Here is a 22,637-nt window from a genome sequence, read left to right as displayed (position 1 = left end):
GGGTCACGGTCTGGACGGGGGACCGGGGTAGATTCGCGGCCGCTAGACTCGGTCCGCGGGGCGATGCCGGAACTCTTGGGATCTGCGGGGTCCCCGCCCGCCCCTGCCCTGCTCGCGGCCAGCTCGGTCAGCAGGCTGCCGGGCGAGCACAAGTTGGAAGGTATCCCTGCAGGAGTGGACCCGCCCGGCCCTGCCCCTCCTTTCCCCGGGTCGTCCAGCGCCCGACTCTAGGGCACCGACCCGCGGGCTCTCCCCGACCCCTTGGCACCCGGCTCCCACGGAGGGCGCGCAGGGGCGCGGACGTGTGGGGCGGGAGACTCGTCTGCGGTCGCGGTCCCGGCGAGGGTGTCGAGGTCGTCTGCAGCCAGCTCTGAGTAACGAGGGGATTTTACTTAAGAAACTGGAGGTTTTTCTGGGGGGAGGGGAGTGGAATGAGGGCCAAGCCCTCCCTCCCTCCCCAGCCACCCCGAGCGCACTTGTGCGGCCCAGATAGCGTTTCTGCTCCTGTCCCTTGGCTCCTTCTGGTTAGTGTGGCTTCCTGAAGCGTCACTTTCTTTCCGCACGCGGTTCCCGGGTTCCTAGCCGAGAGCCGTTCCGGGAGAGCTGTGTGTGCTGGGGGTGGGGGTGGGTCGTGGGGGTGGAGTCGGGGGTGGGGTCGTGGGGGCAGGCTCCCGGCAAACCCCTGTTATGGACCCGTGTGCTTTCAGTCTTGCTCAGGTCCGCCCAGAGCCCAGGCCTGGTGCCCTTCCCTTTCTCAGGAGAGGTGAGCCCCCGGAAACGGTGCATCTCATTTTCCCCAAGATAAAAGAAATAAGTTGGAACTGGTACCGTTCGTCTATGTGCTGTACAATTTGAAAGCATTTACTGTTATCTTTTTTCCTTCTCCAAAAATTAAGATCTATTTCACATACCATGGAATTCACTCCTTTACATTGTACAGGTCAGTGGTTAATGCATCTACAGAGCTGTGAAGAAACACCAGGAACATTTTCATCGTCCCCAAAAGAAGTCTTGTCCTTGACTTTAAATTAGAAAACACTTCTGTGTCTTATAGCACAGTGTCTCTCATGCTTTAATGGACATACGGATTTCCTGGGAATCTTGTTCAAATGCAGACTGTAACTCCAATAGGGCCTACGTGCAGCCCGATATTCTGCATTAACAGCGATCTCTGAGATGTGTAGAGGCTCCTGGTCCATGGACCACACTATAAGGAGCATGGGGATCTATGCCAAGAAAAACAACCAGGAAAAACAAATCGATCCTGGATATTCTGAATACAGCTATTTTCAAATTTGCTTTCAGGGTATATGTTTAAAACGTAAGTGATTTTTTTTTTTTTTTTAATTGGCTTAGACTTGAGATCTACTAAGCCTGAGGGTTATATATTTAGTAATGTTGTCTGAAGCTAACTTAAACAACTTTAGAAAGCTACATTGCTTTTTAAAAATTAGACTGTCCTATAGACAAAATTTAAATTTTTGCAACTGATCATTCTATAGTCCCTTGTTACTATGTCTGTGAGAAAAATAATTTGATTTTAAAAACTTGTGGTTGTAAATTAGTGGTGAGAGACATTGGTTCCAAGTTGTCGTGTAAACTTTTTCCAATGCTTTATACAAATGTGATCCCCCTGCCTTACTGATTTGTCTACTTCTTAACATCACCTACTATCTAGAGAGTAAGTATTTTTCTCTCTTAGTTCAGGAATCTCAGACGACTAAATGCATAGACCAGGGCAGTAGACAGATGACACATATTTTAATTGCTTCAATTGGTAATGAACATCCCCTGTATCATGTTGAAGATAGTATGATGAATTTAAGAGTGAACCATATTCTGGAGTAAGACTTGGCTTTTGTCTAAATCTATTATTTCCCAAGATTCTTTATGTTATATATAATTATATTATAGTTTTCATCACTGCTTACTCGGTTTTTCCAGTGGAATAATCTAGTAAGTAAAAATTTAAACTAATCAACAACAGCATTTCCCACCTATGATGTATGAGATCAAGCTTAGAAGACTGCTTCCTTCTGGTGGAGATTAGAAATAAGCCCATCCTTACACTTTTGACTTTGATTTAAACAATTTCATGTCTTTTCCTAGAGTGGGAGGCTTACTATTTGTGAAAGAGGCACTGTGGATTGGGCCTCACCATTTTCTCAAATCATTGAGATTTTTCCTTTATAAGATCACAAATCATTGCAAGTTGTCATTTCTGTGGGATAAATTCTATGACTTTTCCTAAATATTCTGTTTCATAGTTTGTATATGAAGAAAGATTTTTATGTTACATTATTTATATCATGAGGCTTCTATTCCTGAGGATTATGGCAAATCATCTTGTTTGAGAGCAGTTACAGATTTTCAGGACTTAATAGTATAAGTGGTAACATTCAAATGGTGTTTAGAAAAAAAAAAGATTGTTTCTCTTTTTTTTTCCCCAAGTTTTCTCACAAATCAATTAATATACTGTATTTTGATCAGTTTGTAATGGTGATTAGGAGGAAATGGTCCATGTCCTTCCAGGATCCCAGGAGGTATTTCAGAGAGTTATTTCATTTAGAATTTAAAAATATGTCTCTCTAGTCTGTTACTTCTAAACGTGGGGAAGAATCCTGGACGTAAAAAATAATGTGAAGGGTTTCTAACTACTCAGGATCTGAAATACAGTTCCACTAAACTTCTGCTTTGGAAGGACTAATTGGTTAAATGATTGTGAATAGTTAAACAGTAAAGTATTCATACACTAAAGCAATGCAGTAGACTGAGATCATCTAAAAAACTCATGATTACAAACACTTAGTAATACTGGATAAAATATTTGACATGATTTTAAAACAGTAACTAATTTTGCAATCAGCCAATCAGTCAATGAGAAAGGATTATTACCATGTACCTGAAGCAGAGAAGTTGAAAGTCAGAGGGTAGCCTGTGTATGAATGGATGCCATGGCTGCCCCAGGGATTCTGTGTGAACACAGAAGGTGGAGTTTGACGTCTGCATGGACAGAGATGAAGTGAAGGCCTTGGTCCCAGATAAGGCGCAGAGCTGGGACTGAGACATGCCTGCCTCCTGCATAAACCCAGGACCGTTACTGTAATGAACGGTTAGGCTGGAAAAATGCCACCAGCACAGAGTGAGAACAAGAAACGTTATTAGTGAGAGGCAAAGAAATCTTCCCCTAAGAATTGTGTTCTTTTAGCCTGCATGTCATGTGAGTTTTTGTTTTTGTTTTGCACATCACCTGCTGACCTAGAAATCTTCAAGTAGAAAAATAGCCCTGGGGCTCCTCAAAGAGTAAAACCCAAAACCATCCTGAAAGCTGGAACCAACCACCTAGAGTGTCAAGGACTTTCAAGAAAACAGCAAGCCCGCTGAGAAAATGCTCCCTGAAATACATGACCAAACACCCAGGGAAACAATCAACCAAGACTGAGCGTGACCAGATGATACAGTCCATGAGGCAGAGTCAGCATAAGGCATGACAGCAGTGTTTAAAGACTTGACATAATACAACAACATGAAAGAGATGGAAAATGGGTGGGTATAAAATGTTGACAGCATATAAGAAGAAATCATACCCTAAGAAAATAAAAGACTTATTTAAAAAAAATTTTTTTTTAACGTTTATTTTTGAGACAGAGAGAGACAGAGCATGAATGGGGGAGGGTCAGAGAGAGAGGGAGACACAGAATCTGAAACAGGCTCCAGGCTCTGAGCAGTCAGCACAGAGCCCGACGGGGGCTCGAACTCACATACCGCGAGATTGTGACCTGAGCCGAAGTCGGACGCTTAACCGACTGAGCCACCCAGGCGCCCCAAGACTTATTTTTTTAAAAACAAATAGAAAGTCTATACATAAAAAATATAGTTTTGAAATAAAAAACTCACTGGAAGGGTTAACATACAGATTATTCATAGCATAATTGATGATAATACCCAGGGTCCAGAGACAGAACTAAATGATAAATATAAACATTGGTGAGTTATAGAGCGAGAAGGGAGGAGGCTCAGAAGGAGAGAATACAGACAACAACGGAGAGGCAACATTTGAATAGATAAGGGGTGATAATTTTCCAGAAATGATGAACTGAAGTACAACAATGTTAGGGCAATGCACAAAACTAAACCCATTTCAACATACCATGTTGAAATTGCAGAACATTAAAGATAAGAGGAAATATACCAAGATACAAATGAACTAGGAACAAGATACTTGAGTGCACAAGTTTTAAAATAAAAATATACACAATGGAAATGCACCCATAATGTATCTTGATTCCTGTTATGTCATGTGTAGCTTGAAAGAACTGGTTTTTCTTTCATGTAAAAGCATTGTTTATTCTGTATTAATGTAATGTTGTATATACAAAGTTAGTGTTCCTTTGCTAATAGGATCTCTTTAAATATGGATATGCATAAAAAGGGATTCGTATGTAGTGGTTTAGATGTCATAGAGAATCCTAGTATCTGTTATGACCTTTCAGAAAACCCAGAAAGCAAGACCTGGACTTTGGTTAAGGGTTTGCAGTTTGGGAGCTGCTAGCAGGGGAGAAGGAAATGTAAAAATCACCTTTGGATTTGCTTCCCCTGCATTTAGGAGTGGACATCTGCCCCAGCCTGTTGGATTTACTGTGGGTCTTTTCTAGTTGACCACTTTGGAGATCTGTTTTGCACCACAGAAACTACCCATTTTGTTTCCAAATGTCCTCTGGCTTGAAGTAATAACATCCGCTGATAACAAATTATGATCATGAACATGTTTTTTTAGGGGGTCAGCTTGTAGGTTGTGGAGTTATTGCCAGATGTACTGAAAGGCCCACATTTATTCTGTAACAGAATGTTAACTCTAGGAAGACATTGCATCATTTTTTTTCTGGACAGTTTTGTTCCTTGTGTTATAAGAAGTAACTTCATAAGGCAATTCATCTTTGCTCCTAGAGAGTAAATCATAAAATGAAAACATTTTCTTGAGTCCATTCTTGTTTTTCCCACTCCTTTATAAAATATGCTAAATATCATTGGATCCAGTTGGATCAAATTACCACTTGTGATTGCTCTTTGTTTAGGAATCTTCCGCTTTCAGTCCAGGGAGAAGTGCTCATCCAAATGCCAAATTCCAGTTAAACTTTGGCATCTCAAGTTGGTATGCTGTTCAAGACTCTTCAACCCTCGGAACTGATTGACTCATTTCTTACAGAACGTCTGTTGGCAGCAAGCATTCAGGACTGAGTGCTACAGGGAGCAGAACATCCATGATGGCAACTGTTCTCTACCTGATTCGGGTAACTCAGCCAGGACGAAGGGGAGAAATGATGTTAACCAAAATCATTTACAGTGTAGTGCCAGTGCTGCTTCAGTAGAGGAGGAATCAAAAATATTTACATATATTTGGGGGGGAACTAACAGTTTTGAATACCTACCTTGTAGCAGGCCCTTTTCTTGCTATCATACAAATATAGTTTCCTCTTCAGAGTGGTCACCTGGCTGTTTTTAATGTCCCTTTTATAAAAGACAGTGCAGAAATGTAGACATGTTAAGCGATGTTGAGGCAGTTACACGGCTGGTAAGTCGCTGTGGGTTGGACAGGCAGCACATCTTAGTGTGGGCTGGCTCACGCGGGCAGAAGGCTGTGAGGTTGTCGGTGGGGTATGTGGTGACATGTGCTTCTGGAGAGCACCCTCGTCATTTCTTCTTCTCCGTCTTCTCATGGGTACTTGAGAGCACAGGTGGGCTCTGATCCACTGAAACAAGATTGCTGTCCCATGCTCCTTACATTGGGTTGTACTCTGGGTGAGGGAGGAGGCAGGAAGGAAGGTTATGATGAGCAGTGACACATATGTTCACCTTTGCCTCATCTTTCTATTGAAATCATCATCTTTAAAGATCAAGCTTTATACTCCACTTCTTTCACTAACTTAGGAATCTATTTATTCGTTTACTTCGACCTTGGCCTTACATGATTATGTGTAGTAATAATAAAATTAATAAAGATAAAAATAATAACAATTTATGAGGGGCTTCTAAGTGCTAGGCTCTCTTCTAAGTGCTGCATACCTTTTACCTGATTTAATACTTATTTAACAAGCCTATGAGGTATGCACTGTTATAATCCCTGATAAGAAAGAAGAAAGCACCACAGCAGAGAGGGTAAGTGACTTGCTAAAGATTGCACACTTAGTAGTTGACAGCAAGAGGAAGGAAGAAAGGAAGGAGTAGAAAACTCTCTTTTATCACTTTTGCAGATAAACAGGGAAACTAGGTTTTAAAACATAGCCAATCTTTGTCACCAAAGGAAAATCGTGAATATACAAAAACTCCATACATAATCTGTAGATGACTTACTAATTTTACCAGACGGTACATAAACTGATGATGGCTCTTCCGAGATCACAAGAGCGGAAGCTTTCTTTTCGGCTTCATTTCTGCCCGTCATGTGGATGAAGTTGCTTTTGTGCGGTAACGCAGGCTGTATCGGAAAAACTGACCTCACTCCAGTGTGAGGTGTGAAAGTGAGGATTTCAATGCATGATGTGCATGATTTTTAAAAGCATTTTCCGTGGTATTCATCTGAAAGTGTGTGTTACCGGAAGTCAGTGACAGTGTGGATAGCCATGTGAAGACTGATGCCTATTCAAGGCCGATTTCATTTTCAAATTCCAGTACCTCTGGTTTGTAGCACAAAACCTTCACACAAAACTCGGAAGAGTTTTCTTTGTGGGGATTTCCAACAAAATCATCTGGAAAGTTACAATAATTGGAAATGACATGATTTATAAAGCCTAAAATTCTTTTAGGTACTTAAACTGTTACAGATAAAACTCGGGTCCATTGCTACTATGTTGACTTCTTTGAGGAAGAATTGTGCATTGAAGGGTTGAAGGGTGGCTTGCCGTGGTGACTTCAAAGCTGATCCCTGGGCACAGTGAGAATCCCCACTACTGCCCAGGGCAACGTTTTCTGCAGAACATCTTTTCTTGGAGGGCATTCAGGGCCAGACATTGTATTCCATTTTGCAGAATGCATTACTTTCTTTCAGTAAATATTTGTTTAAGCTCCCTTGATGTTCCAGGCACCATATTTCATTGAATCTAAAGTTCTATCAATTGTGAAGCCTGCCCTGATATTTTATTTTAATTTTTTTAACGTTTATTTATTTTTTTTTTTTGAGAAGAGAGAGACAGAGCATGAGAGGGGGAGGAGACAGAAAGAGGGAGACACAGAATCTGAAACAGGCTCCAGGCTCTGAGCTGTCAGCACAGCCTGACTTGGGGCTCGAACCCACGGACCGTGAGATCATGACCTGAGCCGAAGTCGGACGCTTAACTGACTGAGCCACCCAGGCGCCCCCTGCCCTGATATTTTATATACATTCAAAACACAAGCAAAAAATGCTGTCAGTTAAACTATACTTTAGGTTTTTGTTTTGTATCTATTGAAACAGCTCTTTGTACTTAGATATAGATTTGGTCACATGTAACTCTTATACACATATGAGAAAAGGAAATATAAAAATAAATTTGGTTAAAGTATTCCCACAGCTCCTTCACATCCAGAAATGGACTTTCTGAGTCACTTTGCAACTCAGAGACTTCATTGCCCATGTTTTCCCACGTGGAGGTGTCCTCTGTGTCAGAAAGAACAGTGGACGCAACATTTTCTTAAAGAACTTGTGGATTCCCTGATAGACCAAACGCTGTTGGTGCTGGGCAATTAACAGGACTTTGCAATCATGTGGAGCTAGCCTATTTTGCTGAATAGTTTCTGGTGTTTGCTGTTAGCGTAAATGACAGAAGACGCGGGGCAGGAAAGATACTGAGGCAAAGGCTATCCTTGATGGTGTGTCCCACATTTACGAGGTTTGAACTTTCTTCTCTCGCTGACTTTATTTTTTTATTTTTTATTTTTTGGGACAGAGAGAGACAGAGCATGAACGGGGGAGGGGCAGAGAGAGAGGGAGACACAGAATCAGAAACAGGCTCCAGGCTCCGAGCCATCAGCCCGGAGCCTGACGCGGGGCTCGAACTCACGGACCGTGAGATCGTGTGACCTGGCTGAAGTCGGACGCTTAACCGACTGCGCCACCCAGGCGCCCCAAGAAAAAATGCTTTAAAGGAAAAGCTATTAGTAGGGAAATGGGCCACTACAAAATTATAAAAAGTATAATTCATCTTTCAGGTGTAAAAGTAAAAACCTTGCATACCTACCATGAAGTAGCCTTAGAAATAAAAGCAAATATAAAGGAACTCTAAAAGCCGTATTGAAAACCTATCATCATAGTGGGGAATCTCAATTTTCAATAGGTTCAATAAACATTTTTAAATAAGGAAAACTTGAAAGTTAAATGATCTAGCATGATTTATTTGACATATATAAAATCTGGCTATTTAAAGAATGTCCACTGTTTTTCAAGCACATGTGAAACATTAAAATTTGTTGGCTCTGCTTCTGGGTCTAGCACATATAAATTGTAGCAAAGGATATGTATCTCATAGACTGTATGATCACAATACAATTGAATTATATAAATATCCTGAGGCGAGAGAAACAAAAGCAAAAATGAACTATTGGGACTTCATCAAAATAAAACTCTTCTGCATAGCAAAGAACACAATCAACAAAAGTAAAAGACAATCAATGGAATGGGAGAAGATATTCGTAAACGACATATCTGATAAAGGGTTAGTATCCAAAATCTATAAAGAACTTATAAAACTCAAATCCAAAAACAAATAACCTAGTTAAGAAATGGGCAGAAGACATGAATAGACACTTTTCCAAAGGGGACATCCACATGGCTTACAGACACATGGAAAGACGCTCAGCATCACTGATCATTAGGGAAATATGAATCAAAACCACAATGAGATATCATCTCACACCTGTCAGAATGGCTAAAATAAAAAGCTCAGGAAACAAGTATTGGTGAGGATGTGGAGGAAAGGAACTCTCATATAGCAAAAATAAAGAGTTTCATAAATTAGAAAATTATGCATTTATATATACATTTCATGGATAAAGAAGAAATCATAATAGAAGTTTTAAAATACTTAAAGATAAATTACAATGAAAATATTTCAGATGCTAAAAATTTGAAAATTTAAAATACAGTGGCCAATTTCTAGAATAATAGAACATACCAAAACTGACTCATGAAGCTAGAGAAGTCCTAAATGGTTTTTATAACAAATAAAGGAATTGAATCAGTATATAAAAACTTTCTCATAAAGAAAAGATGGATTCAGAGAATTTTATAAGTTTTAACATTTCATTTTTTTCCTTTTAAGTTTTTGTTTTAATTTCAGTTACTTAACATACAGTATAATAGTAGATTCAGGTGTACAATATAGTGATTCAACACTTCCATACATCACCCGGTGCTCATCACAGTTTAGTCCTTAATCTTTATCACCTATTGAACCCATCATCCTAACCATTTCCCCTCTGGTGACCATCAGTGTGTTCTCTATAGTTAAGAGTCTGTTTCTTGGTTTGCCTCTCTCTTTGTTTTCTTTTTCCCATTTGATCATTTGTTTTGTTCTTGAATTCCACAAAGGAGTGAAATCATATGGTATTTGTCTTTCTTTGACTGACTTATTTCATTTAGCATAATACTCTCTAGTTCCATCCACGTAGTTGCAAATGATAATTCATTCTTTTTGATTTCTGAGTAATATTCCATTGTGTGTATATATTTACCACATCTTCTTTATCCATTCATCTGTAGATGGACATTTGGGCCCTTTCCATAGTTTGGTTATTATTGCTAGTGCTCCTATAATCATCGTATACATGTGCCCCTTCGAATCAACATTTTTGTATCTTTTGGATAAATACCTAGTAGTACAGTTGCTGGGTCTAGGGTAGTTCTGTCTTCAACTTTCTGAGGAACCTCCCTCCATATGTTCTCCAGAATGGCTGCACCAGTTTGCATTCCCATCAACAGTGCAAAAGGGTTCCTCTTTATCTGCATCCTCACCAACATCTGTTGTTGCCTGAATTGTTAATTTTAGCCATTCTCATAGGTGTGAGGTGGTATCTCATTGTGGCTTTGATTTGTATTACCCTGATGATGAGTGATATTGAGCATCTCTTCATATGTCTGTTAGCCATCTGATGTCTTCTTTGGAGAGTGTCTACTCATGTCTTCTGCCCATTTTTTTTAAAGTTTATTTTTATTTATTTTGAGAAAGAGTGAGAGCAGGGGAAGGGCAGAGAGATTGGGAGAGAGGCAATCGCAAGTAGGCTCAGCACTGTCAGTGCAGAACCTGATGAGGGTCTTGAACTCATGAACTGCGAGATCATGACCTGAGCTGAAATGAAGAGTTGGAGGTTTAACCGGCTGAGCCACCCAGGTGCCCTTCTTCTGCCCGTTTCTTAAATGGATTATTTATTTTTTAGATGTTGAGTTTGATAAATTATTTATAGATTTTAGAAACTAGATTATTTTCCGATATGTTATTTGCAAATACCTTGTACCTTTCTGTATGTTACCTTTTAGTTTTGTTGATTGTTTCCTTTGCTGTGCAGAAACTTTTTATCTTGATGAGGTCCCAATAGTTCATTTATGCTTCTATTTCCCTTGTATCCGGCTATCCAAGTGAGAAGTTACTTCTGCTGAGGTCAGAGAATTTGCTACCTTTGCTCTCCTCTAGGATTTTGATGGTTTGCTGTATCACATTTAGGTTATTCATCCATTTTGAATTTATTTTTGTGTGTAATGTAAGAAAGTGGTCCAGTTTCATTCTTCTGCATGTTGCTGTCCAGTTTTCCCAGCACCATTTGTTGAAGAGATTGTCTTTTTTTCATAGGATATTCTTTCCTCCTTTGTTGAAGATGAGTTGACCAAATGGATGTGGGTGTATTGCTGCTTTAAAATTTTTTTTTCTTTTTCACTGTATTTTGTCAATTTAATCACAGTATGTTATAGTGTGGATCTACTTTTGTTTATTTTTATGGGAGTTCTCTGTGCCTCCTGCATTTGGATATCTGTTTCCTTTTACAGATTAGGGAAGTTTTTAGCGATTGTATCTTCAAATAAATTTTCTGCCCCCTTTTCTCTCTTCTTCTTCTGGGACTCCAGTAATATGAATGTTACTATGTTTGATGGAGTCACTGAGTTCCCTAAGTCTCTTCTCATTTTGTGTAATTCTTTTTTCTCTCTTTTGTTCAACTTAATTATTTTCCATTAGACTGCTTTTTAGATCATTAATTCATTCCTCTGCTTCTTTCATCCTGTTGTTTATTCCATCAGATGTGTTTCTTATTTCATTTATTGAGCACTTTATCTCTGCTATGTTATTCCTTATCTCTGTGTTTTGGGTCTCATTCATGCTTTCCACTCTATTCTCAATTCCAGTGAGTATCCTTATGATCATTACTTTAAATTCTTTATCAGATGTATTGTTCATATCTGTTTTGCCTGAATCTCTGGTCATGACCTTCTCTGTTTCTTCTCTGTAAACTTCTCTGTTTCCTCATTTTGTCTGTTAGGAAAGTCAGCTGCATCTTCTGCACTTGAGGGTAATAACCTTATGAGGAAGAGGTCGTGTAGTGCCCTGCTGTGTAGTGTCCCCTGTTCCCCAGGGTCTGGCACTTCTGGGAGTGTCTCCAGGGTGTGCTGCATATGCACTGCTGTCGTGTTATGGCCACTTTATCCTTCAGGCCAGTTGTATTCAGAGACTCTCTTTGCCTGCTGTGAGCAGTGTTTGGTCCCTGGCCTTTATGTGGTGAGTTGTAACTAGGTGTGTTGTTGATCTTCTTGTGAAATGGGACCTGTCACCACCTCCCCTAGAATTGAGGCTCTGCAAAATTCCTGTGTCAGGAGATGTGGTGAAAGCAAGGATATGGGCCTGGCTTCTCTGGGATGGGTGAGTGGTGCATGACTGGGAAGGGCATTTTCACTGTAATGTGTGGGGGGCAGTGAGTCTTGGTGGAAGGAGGTTACATAATGAGTGTTGGCACTGTTCTTGTTCATGCAGGTGGCCCTGTGCTTACACTAAGGGGCAAGGGAGGGAAATGGTGCCAGCTAGTGCCTTTGTTGCCAGAGGGGTTTCTCTGTGAATGCTGCATATCTTGGACATGGTCTGAGATGAGCAAGTAACCTGTCTTGTGTGCCCAGGTGTTCCTCAGGTGAATTTTCCATGCTGTCCATCTCCAGGTTGTTTGCCTGCCTTCTCCCCAGGAGTTAGGGCAATGCCCTCTGGGCTTCCTCCCAGCCAAGCCTTCTGACCTTTGAAACTCTAGGCTTTAAGCCACCCCCTCCCCCACGTTGGTGGCAAGAACTCAGGAAATTTGGCCCCTCTCACTTCCCAAGTATGAGGTCATTTTCCCCATGTGCTCCCTTGTGAGTTAGTCTGTCTTTTGCCCTTCTCCACGACTGTGGCTTTCTTTGCACTGTGGAGTCCCCAATCTGTTTTTCCCTAAAACTGCATTTCCACACTTCCTACCTTCTTTGATGTGGCCTCTTCTCTCCCTTTAGTTGTGGAGTTTGTTTTGTTAGTCTTTGGGTCGGTATCTGGAGTATTTAGGGTGATCTGGCAGTTAGCTAGTTGTGTTTGTGGAAGGAGGTGAGCATAGGGTACTCCACTACCATCTTTTAACCAGTAACAAACTGCTTTTTAAAATGTTTATTTATTTAAATTGAGACACAGAGAGAGAGAGTGAGCATGTGAGCAGGAGAGGAGCAGAGAGAGTGGGAGAGAGAATCCTAAGCAGGCTCCTTGCTGTCAGCACAGAACCTGATGTGGGGCTTGATCTCATGAACTGTGAGATCATGACCTGAGCCAAAATCAAGAGTCAGACACTTAACCAACTGAGCCACCCAGGTGCCCCCAACTACAAATTTCTTAAAGGTAGATCACTTCATCCTCTGTCCCCCTCTCTCTCTGCCCCACCCCTGTTCATGTTCTTTCTCTCTCAAAAATAAATAAACATTAAAAAAAAGATAATTTCAGTCACACACAAACTCTTACAATGGAATCATTGTAACCATCATACATCATCCAATAGTATAAAGAAATAACATTATAGGAAAATTTTATTCAACAATATAAATACAAAATTTTCTGAACAAAATGTTGGTAAACCAAATCCAGAATGTAAAGTAAATAAGCTATGTAATTCACCACATCAGTAAATTAAAATAGAAAATATATATGATCGTCTCTGTAGAGACAGAAGCATTTGATGAATTTCAGTATTGATTCATGATAAAACTCAACGAAATAGGAATCTCCACTAATCTTTAGGAAGATATTCTTAATATTGAAATCTTGAATACATTTCTTCTTAAATTCAAGAGCAAAACAATGCCCACATTACTGCTCCTGTAAGCATGTAATGGAGCCTTAATAAGCATAGAAGAAAAGTGAAAGAAATAAAAATGGTAAGTTTGTAAATAAAGAAATAGAACCGTGTCATTATTATATTAGTATTAGAACATTATTCATAATGTCCAAGATATGGAAACAACTTAAGTGCCCATCAATGGATGAATGAATAAAGATGTGATATATATACAATGAAAAAGAAGGAAATCCTGCAGTATGCAATAACTTGGATGGGCCTGGAGGGCATTATGTTAAGTGAAATAAGCCAGACAGAGAAAGACAAATTCTGCATGGCATCATTTATAAGTGGACTCAAAAACAAACACAGTGTTTTTGCTCAGTCAGTTGAGTGTCTGACTTCGGCTCAGGTCATGATCTCACAGTCTGTGGATTTGAGCCCTACATTGGGCTCTGTGCTGACAGCTCGGAGCCTGGAGCCTGCTTCGGATTCTGTGTCTCCCTCCCTGTCTGCCCCTCCCCAGCTTGCACTCTGTCTCTGTCTCTTTTTCTCAAAAATAAACGTTAAGAAAAAATTAAAACAAACACACAACTCACCAAAACAGTAGAAAAGTGGTTTTCAGGAGCTGAGAGTGGTGGAAATAGGAAGAGGTTGGTAAAAGTGTACAAACTGTCAGCTGTAACATGAGTAAACTCTGGGGATCTAATATAAACCATGGTTGTCTATAGTTGGTAACATTGTATTGTGGAATTAAAATTTCCTAGGAGAGTAGATCTGACATGTTCACACCAAAAAAATAAAATAAAATAAATTTGTGATGTGATGGCTGTGTTAACTAGATGGGGGTAATCATATTACAATCTATATGTATTTTAAATCACATTTTCTTTAAATATCTTATAATTTTGTATGTCAGTTATACCTCAATAAAGATGAAATGACAAAAAAATCTGCCATTATTAGCATAAGGTTGTCCACATAGTAAAATCCCCAGATTCCATAAACAAATTGTTAGAAATAAAAGTTTAGCACATTGTTATGTACAAGACCAATACGTGAAATCAATTACATTTACTTATATCAGCAATGAACTCTTAGAAATCAATATAAAAGTTACTATTCACAGAAAACACAAAGCTTAAGGTCTTTAGGAATAAATCTAGCAAAAAAAGTGCATGACTTTAATGGAATGAAATTAAAATTATATTGAAAAACATTAAAGAATATTCATAGAAATGCAAGTATATACAGTCTTCACAGATATTCAGACTTGATTATTTTAAAGATAATAGTCTTTTCCCAAAATTGATCTACAAATCCACCACAATTTCAGTAAAAATTTTAAGACTTTTTCTTTCTGAAGATTAGCGAGTTGATTCTAAAGTTTATTAGCACCACGCTCCAACCAGCTGAGCTCACTGGCCAACCTTGGTTCTGAGATTTGCACAGATGTGGAGAGAACCAAAGTGTAGCCAGTGCTCTCCTGAAGAAGAACCATCTGGAGGGACTTAGCAAATATCAGAATACATCATAAGGTTATAATAACGAAGCTGGTGGATATGGCCATAATAGACTAATTGAATCAAATTTATATGAAAGAGGTGTCTAGGTAATTCAATGAGGAAAAAAAAATCTTTTATTGCATGGTGGTAAGGAAATTGTATGGCCATATGGGCAAAAAATCCCCCCAAACTTTAGATCTCTACCTCACATCCTACACAAAAATCTTTTCCAGATGAATTTTAAGGGACAAAGCATGTTTGTGGTTGCTTTAAATTTTTAATGGGCTCAGTCAAGGATTCGGCTCTTGATTTTGACTCAGGCTGTGATCTTGCAGGTTGCAGTCATGACATTGAGTCCCGTGTCAGGGTCTGCATTGACAGTGTGGAGCCTGCTTGGGATTCTCTCTCCCTCTCTCTCTGCCCCTACCCTGCTCTCTCTCTCTCTCAAAATAAATAAATAAACTTAAAAAAATTTTAATGACTTTGGAGTAGGAAAGGATTCTCATGCATACACAAAATCACAAAGCATAGATTATAAAATTGATAAATTTAATGCGTAAAAATTAAGGAACTCTGTTTATCAAAAAGTATCATAACTAGAAAGGAAAGATAACACTGCAGATGAAGAAAAGATACCACTTATAAAATACTGACAATTTATTCCTTAAAAGATGGGCAAGGTTACATAGCTTTCTCACGGCAGCCGAAACACAAATGACAAGTAATCACCCTCAGTCTTATTAGTAATCTTGAAAATGTCAAGACAATCACAAAAATATCTCATTTGACATCTAGTAAATAGGCAAAAAAAAAAAAATGAGCTTGATAATATCAAGTATCTATGATGATGTTGGTCAATGAAACCCTATATCGAACTGGTAGGAGTATATACCAAAAGGATATAGCCTTGTTAGAAAAAAAGTGTGTAAAACTCAATAAAGGTGAAGATGAGAATACTTTAAAACTCAACAGTTTTACTCTTGGCAGTGGTCTTAGTAATAATATTCAGTTTGGTTATTCTAAAAGAATGTTAAAAAGTATAAACCACCACACATCTTTGTTACCATCTAAAATTTTTCATCATGGGGTCAAATGGATGTAATTACCAATATACTGTGAAAATTAATATTTGGAAATAGAATAGATCCATCACTTTTAAAATTGTATGTTATTAAATCTAAATGCTAGCAGTATAATATTCATCACCATCAATTTAAAAACACACAAGCTCTTCTTTAACATTTGCTTTCATCCTTTTACTTGAAATCATGCTTTCAAATAACTGTCACGTTACACATATTTTTTCTTGAAAGCTTTTTATTGATAAAAAAGCTTTTATTTTATTGTAAAACTGTCTGAAGTTTTCTGAACCAAAATAAAACCTATATAAAATTTTTAAATTAAAAACTTCCTCTGAATTATTATTACACTTAATAACTACAACAACAATAATAATAGCTAATCCATAGAGCATTTTGTATCTGCTAAGGACAATTCTAATTACTTATATTAACTCACGGCTCACAATACTCTTTAAAGGAACTTATACTTGTCTGCACTTTACAGTTGGAGAATTTGAGACACAGGGAGATTGAGTTTCTCAAGACTTCACAACTAGGAAGTAGTGAGTTCAGGATTAGATCTTGGACTTTATTTTGTTTGCTAATTATCAGAAATGTATCTTTTAAAAAGGTGGATGGGGGAACTTTGAGTGCCCTGATTACTGGAGGCTTAGCTTGCACCTTGGGACGTTTCTGTAATGTTCAAGAGCCTTTACACATTAGGGCAATGCTAAGAGTATACAAGGGCTATGCTTCCCTTTGTAAAGAGAGGAGTGTGAAAGGGAGGAGGGAGTGGAGAGTCAGCATGACTGACCGACTATACAAGTGTTCTGAAGAAAATCTAGGGGACATTTTAGGAAAGAGTACATGTGGGTATGGAGAATTGGGAAATAGATCTTAGTAAAACTATTCCTGTCATGTGCCTGTTCCAAGTTTTCATGTGCTCCAGGGGTATGGGTTCTTCAGGTTAAGACTGCTGCCCCAGAGCAAGACTTCTCAGAGAATGTGCCCAGTATCACTTGGGAACTTCATAGACATCCCGGTCACCAGGCCCTTCTCCAGAACTGCTGCAGCAGAATCTCTGAGGGTGGAGTCAGCCACATGCATGTGTAAATGTACAGCCTCACTTTGGACCACTGTTCTACACAGTTCTCAGAGCACGTCATTGCTGTATTTCATCCAGTTGAAGGCATTAACATTGTAAGATAAAATCCAATTCTATTTATTTATTTGTTTGTTTATTTAGAGTGTGAGCAGAGAGATGGGCAGAGAGAGAGAGAGAGAGAGAGAGAGAGAGAGAGAGAGAGAGGATCTTAAGCAGGTTCCACAGTCAGTCTCAGTGTGGAGCCTGACATGGGTCTCTGTTCCACAACCCTGGTATCATGATCTGAGTCCAAATCAAGAGTTGAATGCTTAACTGACTGAACCACCCAGGCACCCCATAAAATCCAATTTTAAAGATTTTAAAATGCGAAGAGATGGGTGTTTTCGACTGAACGAATATGGTCTTGCTTTGCCTATGAGATTGGTCCTCCCTGATGGCAAGATCCTGGCTTCCTCCCTCTGTTCCTCTGACACGTCGGCGCTTGGCTGTATTGAGTTGGGCTGAGCAGACACTTGCTGAGTCCTCATCTGCTCTGGCCTGCTTTGTCTGTCGCACGTCTTCTGCGTCCTTCTCTTCCCTTCTTCTCTGGCCTGACAGATTCACCATGGGAAGTAGTAGATGCTGAGTAAACATTTGTGGATTCATTGATTTTGAAAGGAGTGGTTGGCTGTTTTTGGGAATTGGAGTCACGTAAGAATTGGAGAACTTGGTAGTATCTCAGGTTGTGGAAAGAGGGAAGCAGTCACTGCTTCTGCCTTTGGACCCTGAGCAAGGGGAGTGTCCTTTGCTGTGAGGAAGATGGGGTTAGAGAGAGGAGGGAAGGAAGTAGTCTCTGGCTGACTAGTGTTTGTCTCTACAGTATCTGAAGTCATGGTGTTTATTTCACTTTTTCCCATGTGTCTCTGCTAGTGTATAATCTCAATGAAGGGATAGACGTGGAGTCACTTTCTACTTTATTCCTAGTGCCTAGAATAGAACTTGTCTCATAGCAGACAGTCAATAAATGTGCTTTGCTTTTTAAATTTTATTTATTAAAATTAAAAAAAATGTTTTTAATGTTTTATTATTTATTTTTGAGAGGGCAAGGCAGAGCATGAGCAGGGAGGGGAAAAGAGAGAGAGACACACACAGAATCCGAAGCAGGCTCCAGGCTCTGAGCTGTCAGCACAGAGCCTGACACGGGGCTTGAACTCATGAACTGTGAGATTGTGACCTGAGCTGAAGTCAGATACTTAACCCACTGAGTCACCCAGGTGCCCCTATTAAAAGTTTTTTTGATGTTTATTTATTATTTTGAGAGAGAGAGTGTGCATGGGGGTGGGGCAGGGAGAGAGGGAGACACAGAATCCAAAGCAGGATCCAGGCTCTGAGCTGTCAGCACAGAGCCCGAAGCGGGGCTTGAACTCACAGACTGTGAGATCATGACCTGAGCCAAAGTCAGACACCCAGGCGCCCCAATAAATATGCTTTGAATAAACAATTGAATAAATATGTGGACTGAGGTTTACTAATACCTGAGAGGAATTTTGTGTGTAGGAAAATTATTTATAATAATTGATTTTTTAATTTTATTCATGTACATTGAGTTGCAAAATATAAATCCTTGTGTTTCTCAAGCTTTTGTTTAAAAAATTTATGTTTATTGATATAACTGACATGCAGCATTTTATTAGGTTCAGCTACGACGTGATGATTCAACATATGGATATGTTACAAAATGATCACAGTGAGTCTAGTTAACATCCATCACCACACATTGTCACAAATTTTTTTCCTGAGAGTTTGTAAGCTCTCTTAGCAACTTTCAAATATAACAACACAGTGTTATTGACTGCAGTCTTTGTGCTGTACATTACATCCCCAGGACTTACCTATTTTAAAACGATAAGTTTGTACTTTTTGACCATCTTCACCCATTTCACCCACCCCCAACCCCAGACTGGCAACCAACGATCTGTTCTCTGTAATTATGAATGGTTTTTTTTTTAAGATTCTGCTTACAAATACAGCAACCTACAACCTGTGTTTTAACAAGCCTGCCAGGTGATACTTTTCCAATCTGTGCTAAAATTTGAGAGCCACCACCCAAGAGAAACTCTTACCCATGTGCCCCCGGATATCCACACAGAAATGTTCAAGTTGTTTCTAATATCAAATAATTATGAAACAATCCTAAGAAGACATTGTAGGCTACCTGTAGGTCTGCCCAAGTCAGAAAACAAATTAACAGCAGAGGATATTAGCGTAGCCTGAACCGCTAAGCTTCCCTCACATTTTTATGGGGATGGGGAGCAAGTTCTTTCAATTCTTGCAATATGTGCATGCATGGATATTCTCCATTTCTGTGGCTTCGTGTAGCAAACATATAACCCTGTTTTCTCCCAGGCCGTCCTTAGTTGGAGAATTCTTGGGTAAAAGGGTGAAAAGGCAGATCTGCGCTGACCTTTGTTCTCTCCTCTCCACACTCACCTCCTTGCACTGTGCTCTGCTCACCCCATCTGCCAGAACCATCAGTCTCTCCCCACATCCTGCCTTCTCTTTCCTTTTCCCTGTAGCTTCCCTCCATTCATATCTGCCTTTGCAGATTCATTCAGCAAACATGTGGTGAGCACTTCTTATGTAATAAACTGTACAAGGAACAGGAAATAAAAATGGTGAGCAATCCAGAGTCTTAGTTTATGGAATCTAGATTTTAGTCAGGGAGACATATAATAAATAGCTTTAAAGTTCTGTGATGTTTTCCTCCCTAAAATCTACTCACCCTTCAAGTCTTCTTAAAATTAATTTTCCTGATCCAGCAGCCCCACCTCACCCTTGTAGGCACATGGGACAAACAGACACCTCAGCACTTCATACAACAAAACCCTCTCAATATTTAACGAGTGCCTGACTCAACACATTCCGTTCCCCCAGGTCTCTGTTGTTTTTGCCATCACCCCATTACCACCATCACCACCATCATCACCATCACCATCACCATCATCACCCATCACCATCATCACCACCGTCTATCAGTTTCTAAATAGTACTGTGCAGTATAACTTTTTTGCGTATTGAGCACTTGAAGTGTGACTGGTGCAATTGAGGAACTGAATTATTAGCTTTATTTAATAGTAGTTAATTCGAATTAAAAGTGAAATTGCTATTTGTGACTATAGGCTACTATATTGGTCAGTGCTATTCTCACCCTTTGCACAGGTTAGTTTTCCAGATTCCTGTCAAGAGGAAACATTAATAAGGAGCTTACTATGTGTCAGGCACTATCCTAAGCATTTTGCACATATTAACTCCTTTAAATCACACTGTAATCCTGAGGTGGGGTTTAACAGACAGCCTTCCAGTTGAAGATGACACTTTAAAAATGTTTATTTATTTTGAGACAGAGAGAGAGGCACAGAGAGAGGAGACAGACAGAATCTCAAGCCAACTCCATGCTGTCAGCACAGAGCCCAACACAGGACTCAGTCTCACGAACTGTGAGATCATGACCTGAACTGAAATCAAGAGTCTGACCCTCGCTGACTGGCCCAAGTGGCCCAAGATGACACTTTTAAAATGAAATTCTCTCCTAATGATGACTTAAGCACCGCCAGTTGATGGGAGACTCAGCGGAACCTATACTATCTTGTTTGGAATTGACATTCTCTATTTCATATTTTTCCTGTTTATTTTTAAATTTTGTTTCACTGGAAAGGAAAGATGATGCTCAGTTTTAAACATTAAAAGGATACAAGTTTCTTCATTATAATAAATCTAAGCGTGTACACAAATTTTTCTTAAGTTTTTATATGTGTGATCTTTTTTTTTTTTTTATTTTTTTATTTTTGGGACAGAGAGAGACATAGCATGAACGGGGGAGGGGCAGAGAGAGGGAGACACAGAATCGGAAACAGGCTCCAGGCTCCGAGCCATCAGCCCAGAGCCTGACGCGGGGCTCGAACTCACGGACCGCGAGATCGTGACCTGGCTGAAGTCGGACGCTTAACCGACTGCGCCACCCAGGCGCCCCGATATGTGTGATCTTTTCACAGCCACCCAGAGGGGGTATTCTAGGTCTTTTATCATAAATACCCATAAGGTACAGCTGATTTCTGTTTTTATTATATTTTCCTCTGAGCTGCCCCAATGCTCAGCACATCCCAGCCCAACTTCTCCCTGCTTGTGATGGGCCCACACTTGACCGCCTCCCACCCTCCTCAGGAATATCCGGGACAGAACCTCAACCACTTAATCTAAAATTTCAGATTGTACACAAAGAAGCATTTTCATGTAATGAAAGGAGTAAAAAGGAAAGAGAATAGAGATCGGATTTTAAAGTGTGATTTGCAAAGGGATTTACTCAGGCAACATTCTGGGACTCAGGGTGAAGTCATAAGCTTCTTGAGTTTGGGGACTGCCCCCAAATCTGTAGATACTAAATATATAACTGCTTATTCAAATCCTTGCAAGTCCCATTGAAATAGGGTGATTTACCCTAGTTTCTATTCTCCCTCTTCACACTTCTTTCTTTAGTTACAATCTTTATTTTTAATCCCTTATCTTTCTCTTCCCTTCAATGACCTGTCCTGCCCGTTTTCAGGAGGATTGGAGAAGGAAGAATTAGGAAGCATTCAAGGTCAAAGTGGGTTTGGAGTTTTAGCATCTCAAGATATTTATTTTGCCACAGGCTCGCTTCACTCATCCTGGCAGTTTGAAACCATTCTTACGTGATGCTACAGTGTGTTTTATGCATTTGTGAGGAATGTACCAGGCAATTCCTTATTACACGTTAAAGGACCAACATATGAGAGGATTCTGTTTTGTAGAAATTAAATTGTAGGGCATTTCAGGTAACTCCTGGAATCCCGATCCTGGCACACTTTGTCACAGGTTTTGTTGAGTGAGAAGCAGCGCTGTTGTAGAGCCCAGCCTATATCATCTGCATCCAGCCCAAGGGACCTTCTCTCCCTTTTGACATCCAGATCAGCTGCAGAGCAGACGGGCATGAAGGGTGAGAGCTGCTGCCCTCCAACACACTCAGGAGCCTGCGGCAAAGTTAAGAAAAACTTTTGTTTAAAGCTTGGGTGGGGGATGGGCGTCTGAGTAAATAAACGAGTTGGCATGAAGCTAATGCATAAAAGACTTGCTGTGTGTATTTCGAATGGGTTTGATCCTCCCATTTAGCTTATCAACACAACAAATAGAAGGGGGAGGCAGTACTTCAGAATTTCTTACGTTTATAGCAATTGCTGTCAATTTGCATAACAGTTTTATGTGACTATAGAAGGAAGAGGAGTTACTCAGATGGAGTATTATCAGTGTAGGAGGAAAAATTTCCATAACCCTCAAACCCACCTGCGGCACTGATATTTTATTGGCAGCCTGGAGTAATGATTGACCTTTATCATTTATGATGGCACCCTTGAGTAATCAGAACAAAAATTGACCATTCTGAACCTAACTCCAAAAAGGAGAGATGTATGCAGTGCATCTTAGATTTTAAATCCAGTGTAGATGACCAAGGTGTTCATGCTATAAGCCCTGGTGACTGTCACACCCCTCACATGGATCAGGTCGCTGGTAACCATCAGATCTAAGCTGAGGTGCTAATGTGGGGCAGCCAGTAGACAGACGTACGGTCTGACCCCTTTCTTGTCCAGCATCAGCTGGCCCAGCTTCTTCCTGATCTTGGAT

General features: G+C 39.9%; 1 protein-coding gene across 4 annotated transcripts in view; it reads left to right on the top strand.

The window, feature by feature from the left end:
• TRPC6 (transient receptor potential cation channel subfamily C member 6) overlaps nt 1-22,637 on the top strand; it is a 128,448-nt gene that overhangs the window by 917 nt on the left and 104,894 nt on the right. Inside the window, exon 2 of one of the 4 annotated variants that reach the window (XM_058686439.1) lies at nt 941-1,321. The exons of the other annotated variants lie outside the window; for them this stretch is intronic. Coding sequence (XP_058542422.1) covers nt 1,311-1,321 — 11 coding nt within the window. The 5' untranslated portion in view covers nt 941-1,310. The remainder of the gene's footprint in view (nt 1-940; nt 1,322-22,637) is intronic. 4 annotated transcript variants of the gene reach the window in all.

Source organism: Neofelis nebulosa, chromosome 10 (assembly GCF_028018385.1).
Source record: "Neofelis nebulosa isolate mNeoNeb1 chromosome 10, mNeoNeb1.pri, whole genome shotgun sequence".
Classification (NCBI taxonomy): domain Eukaryota; kingdom Metazoa; phylum Chordata; class Mammalia; order Carnivora; family Felidae; genus Neofelis; species Neofelis nebulosa.
This window is presented reverse-complemented; position numbering and strand designations above follow the sequence as displayed.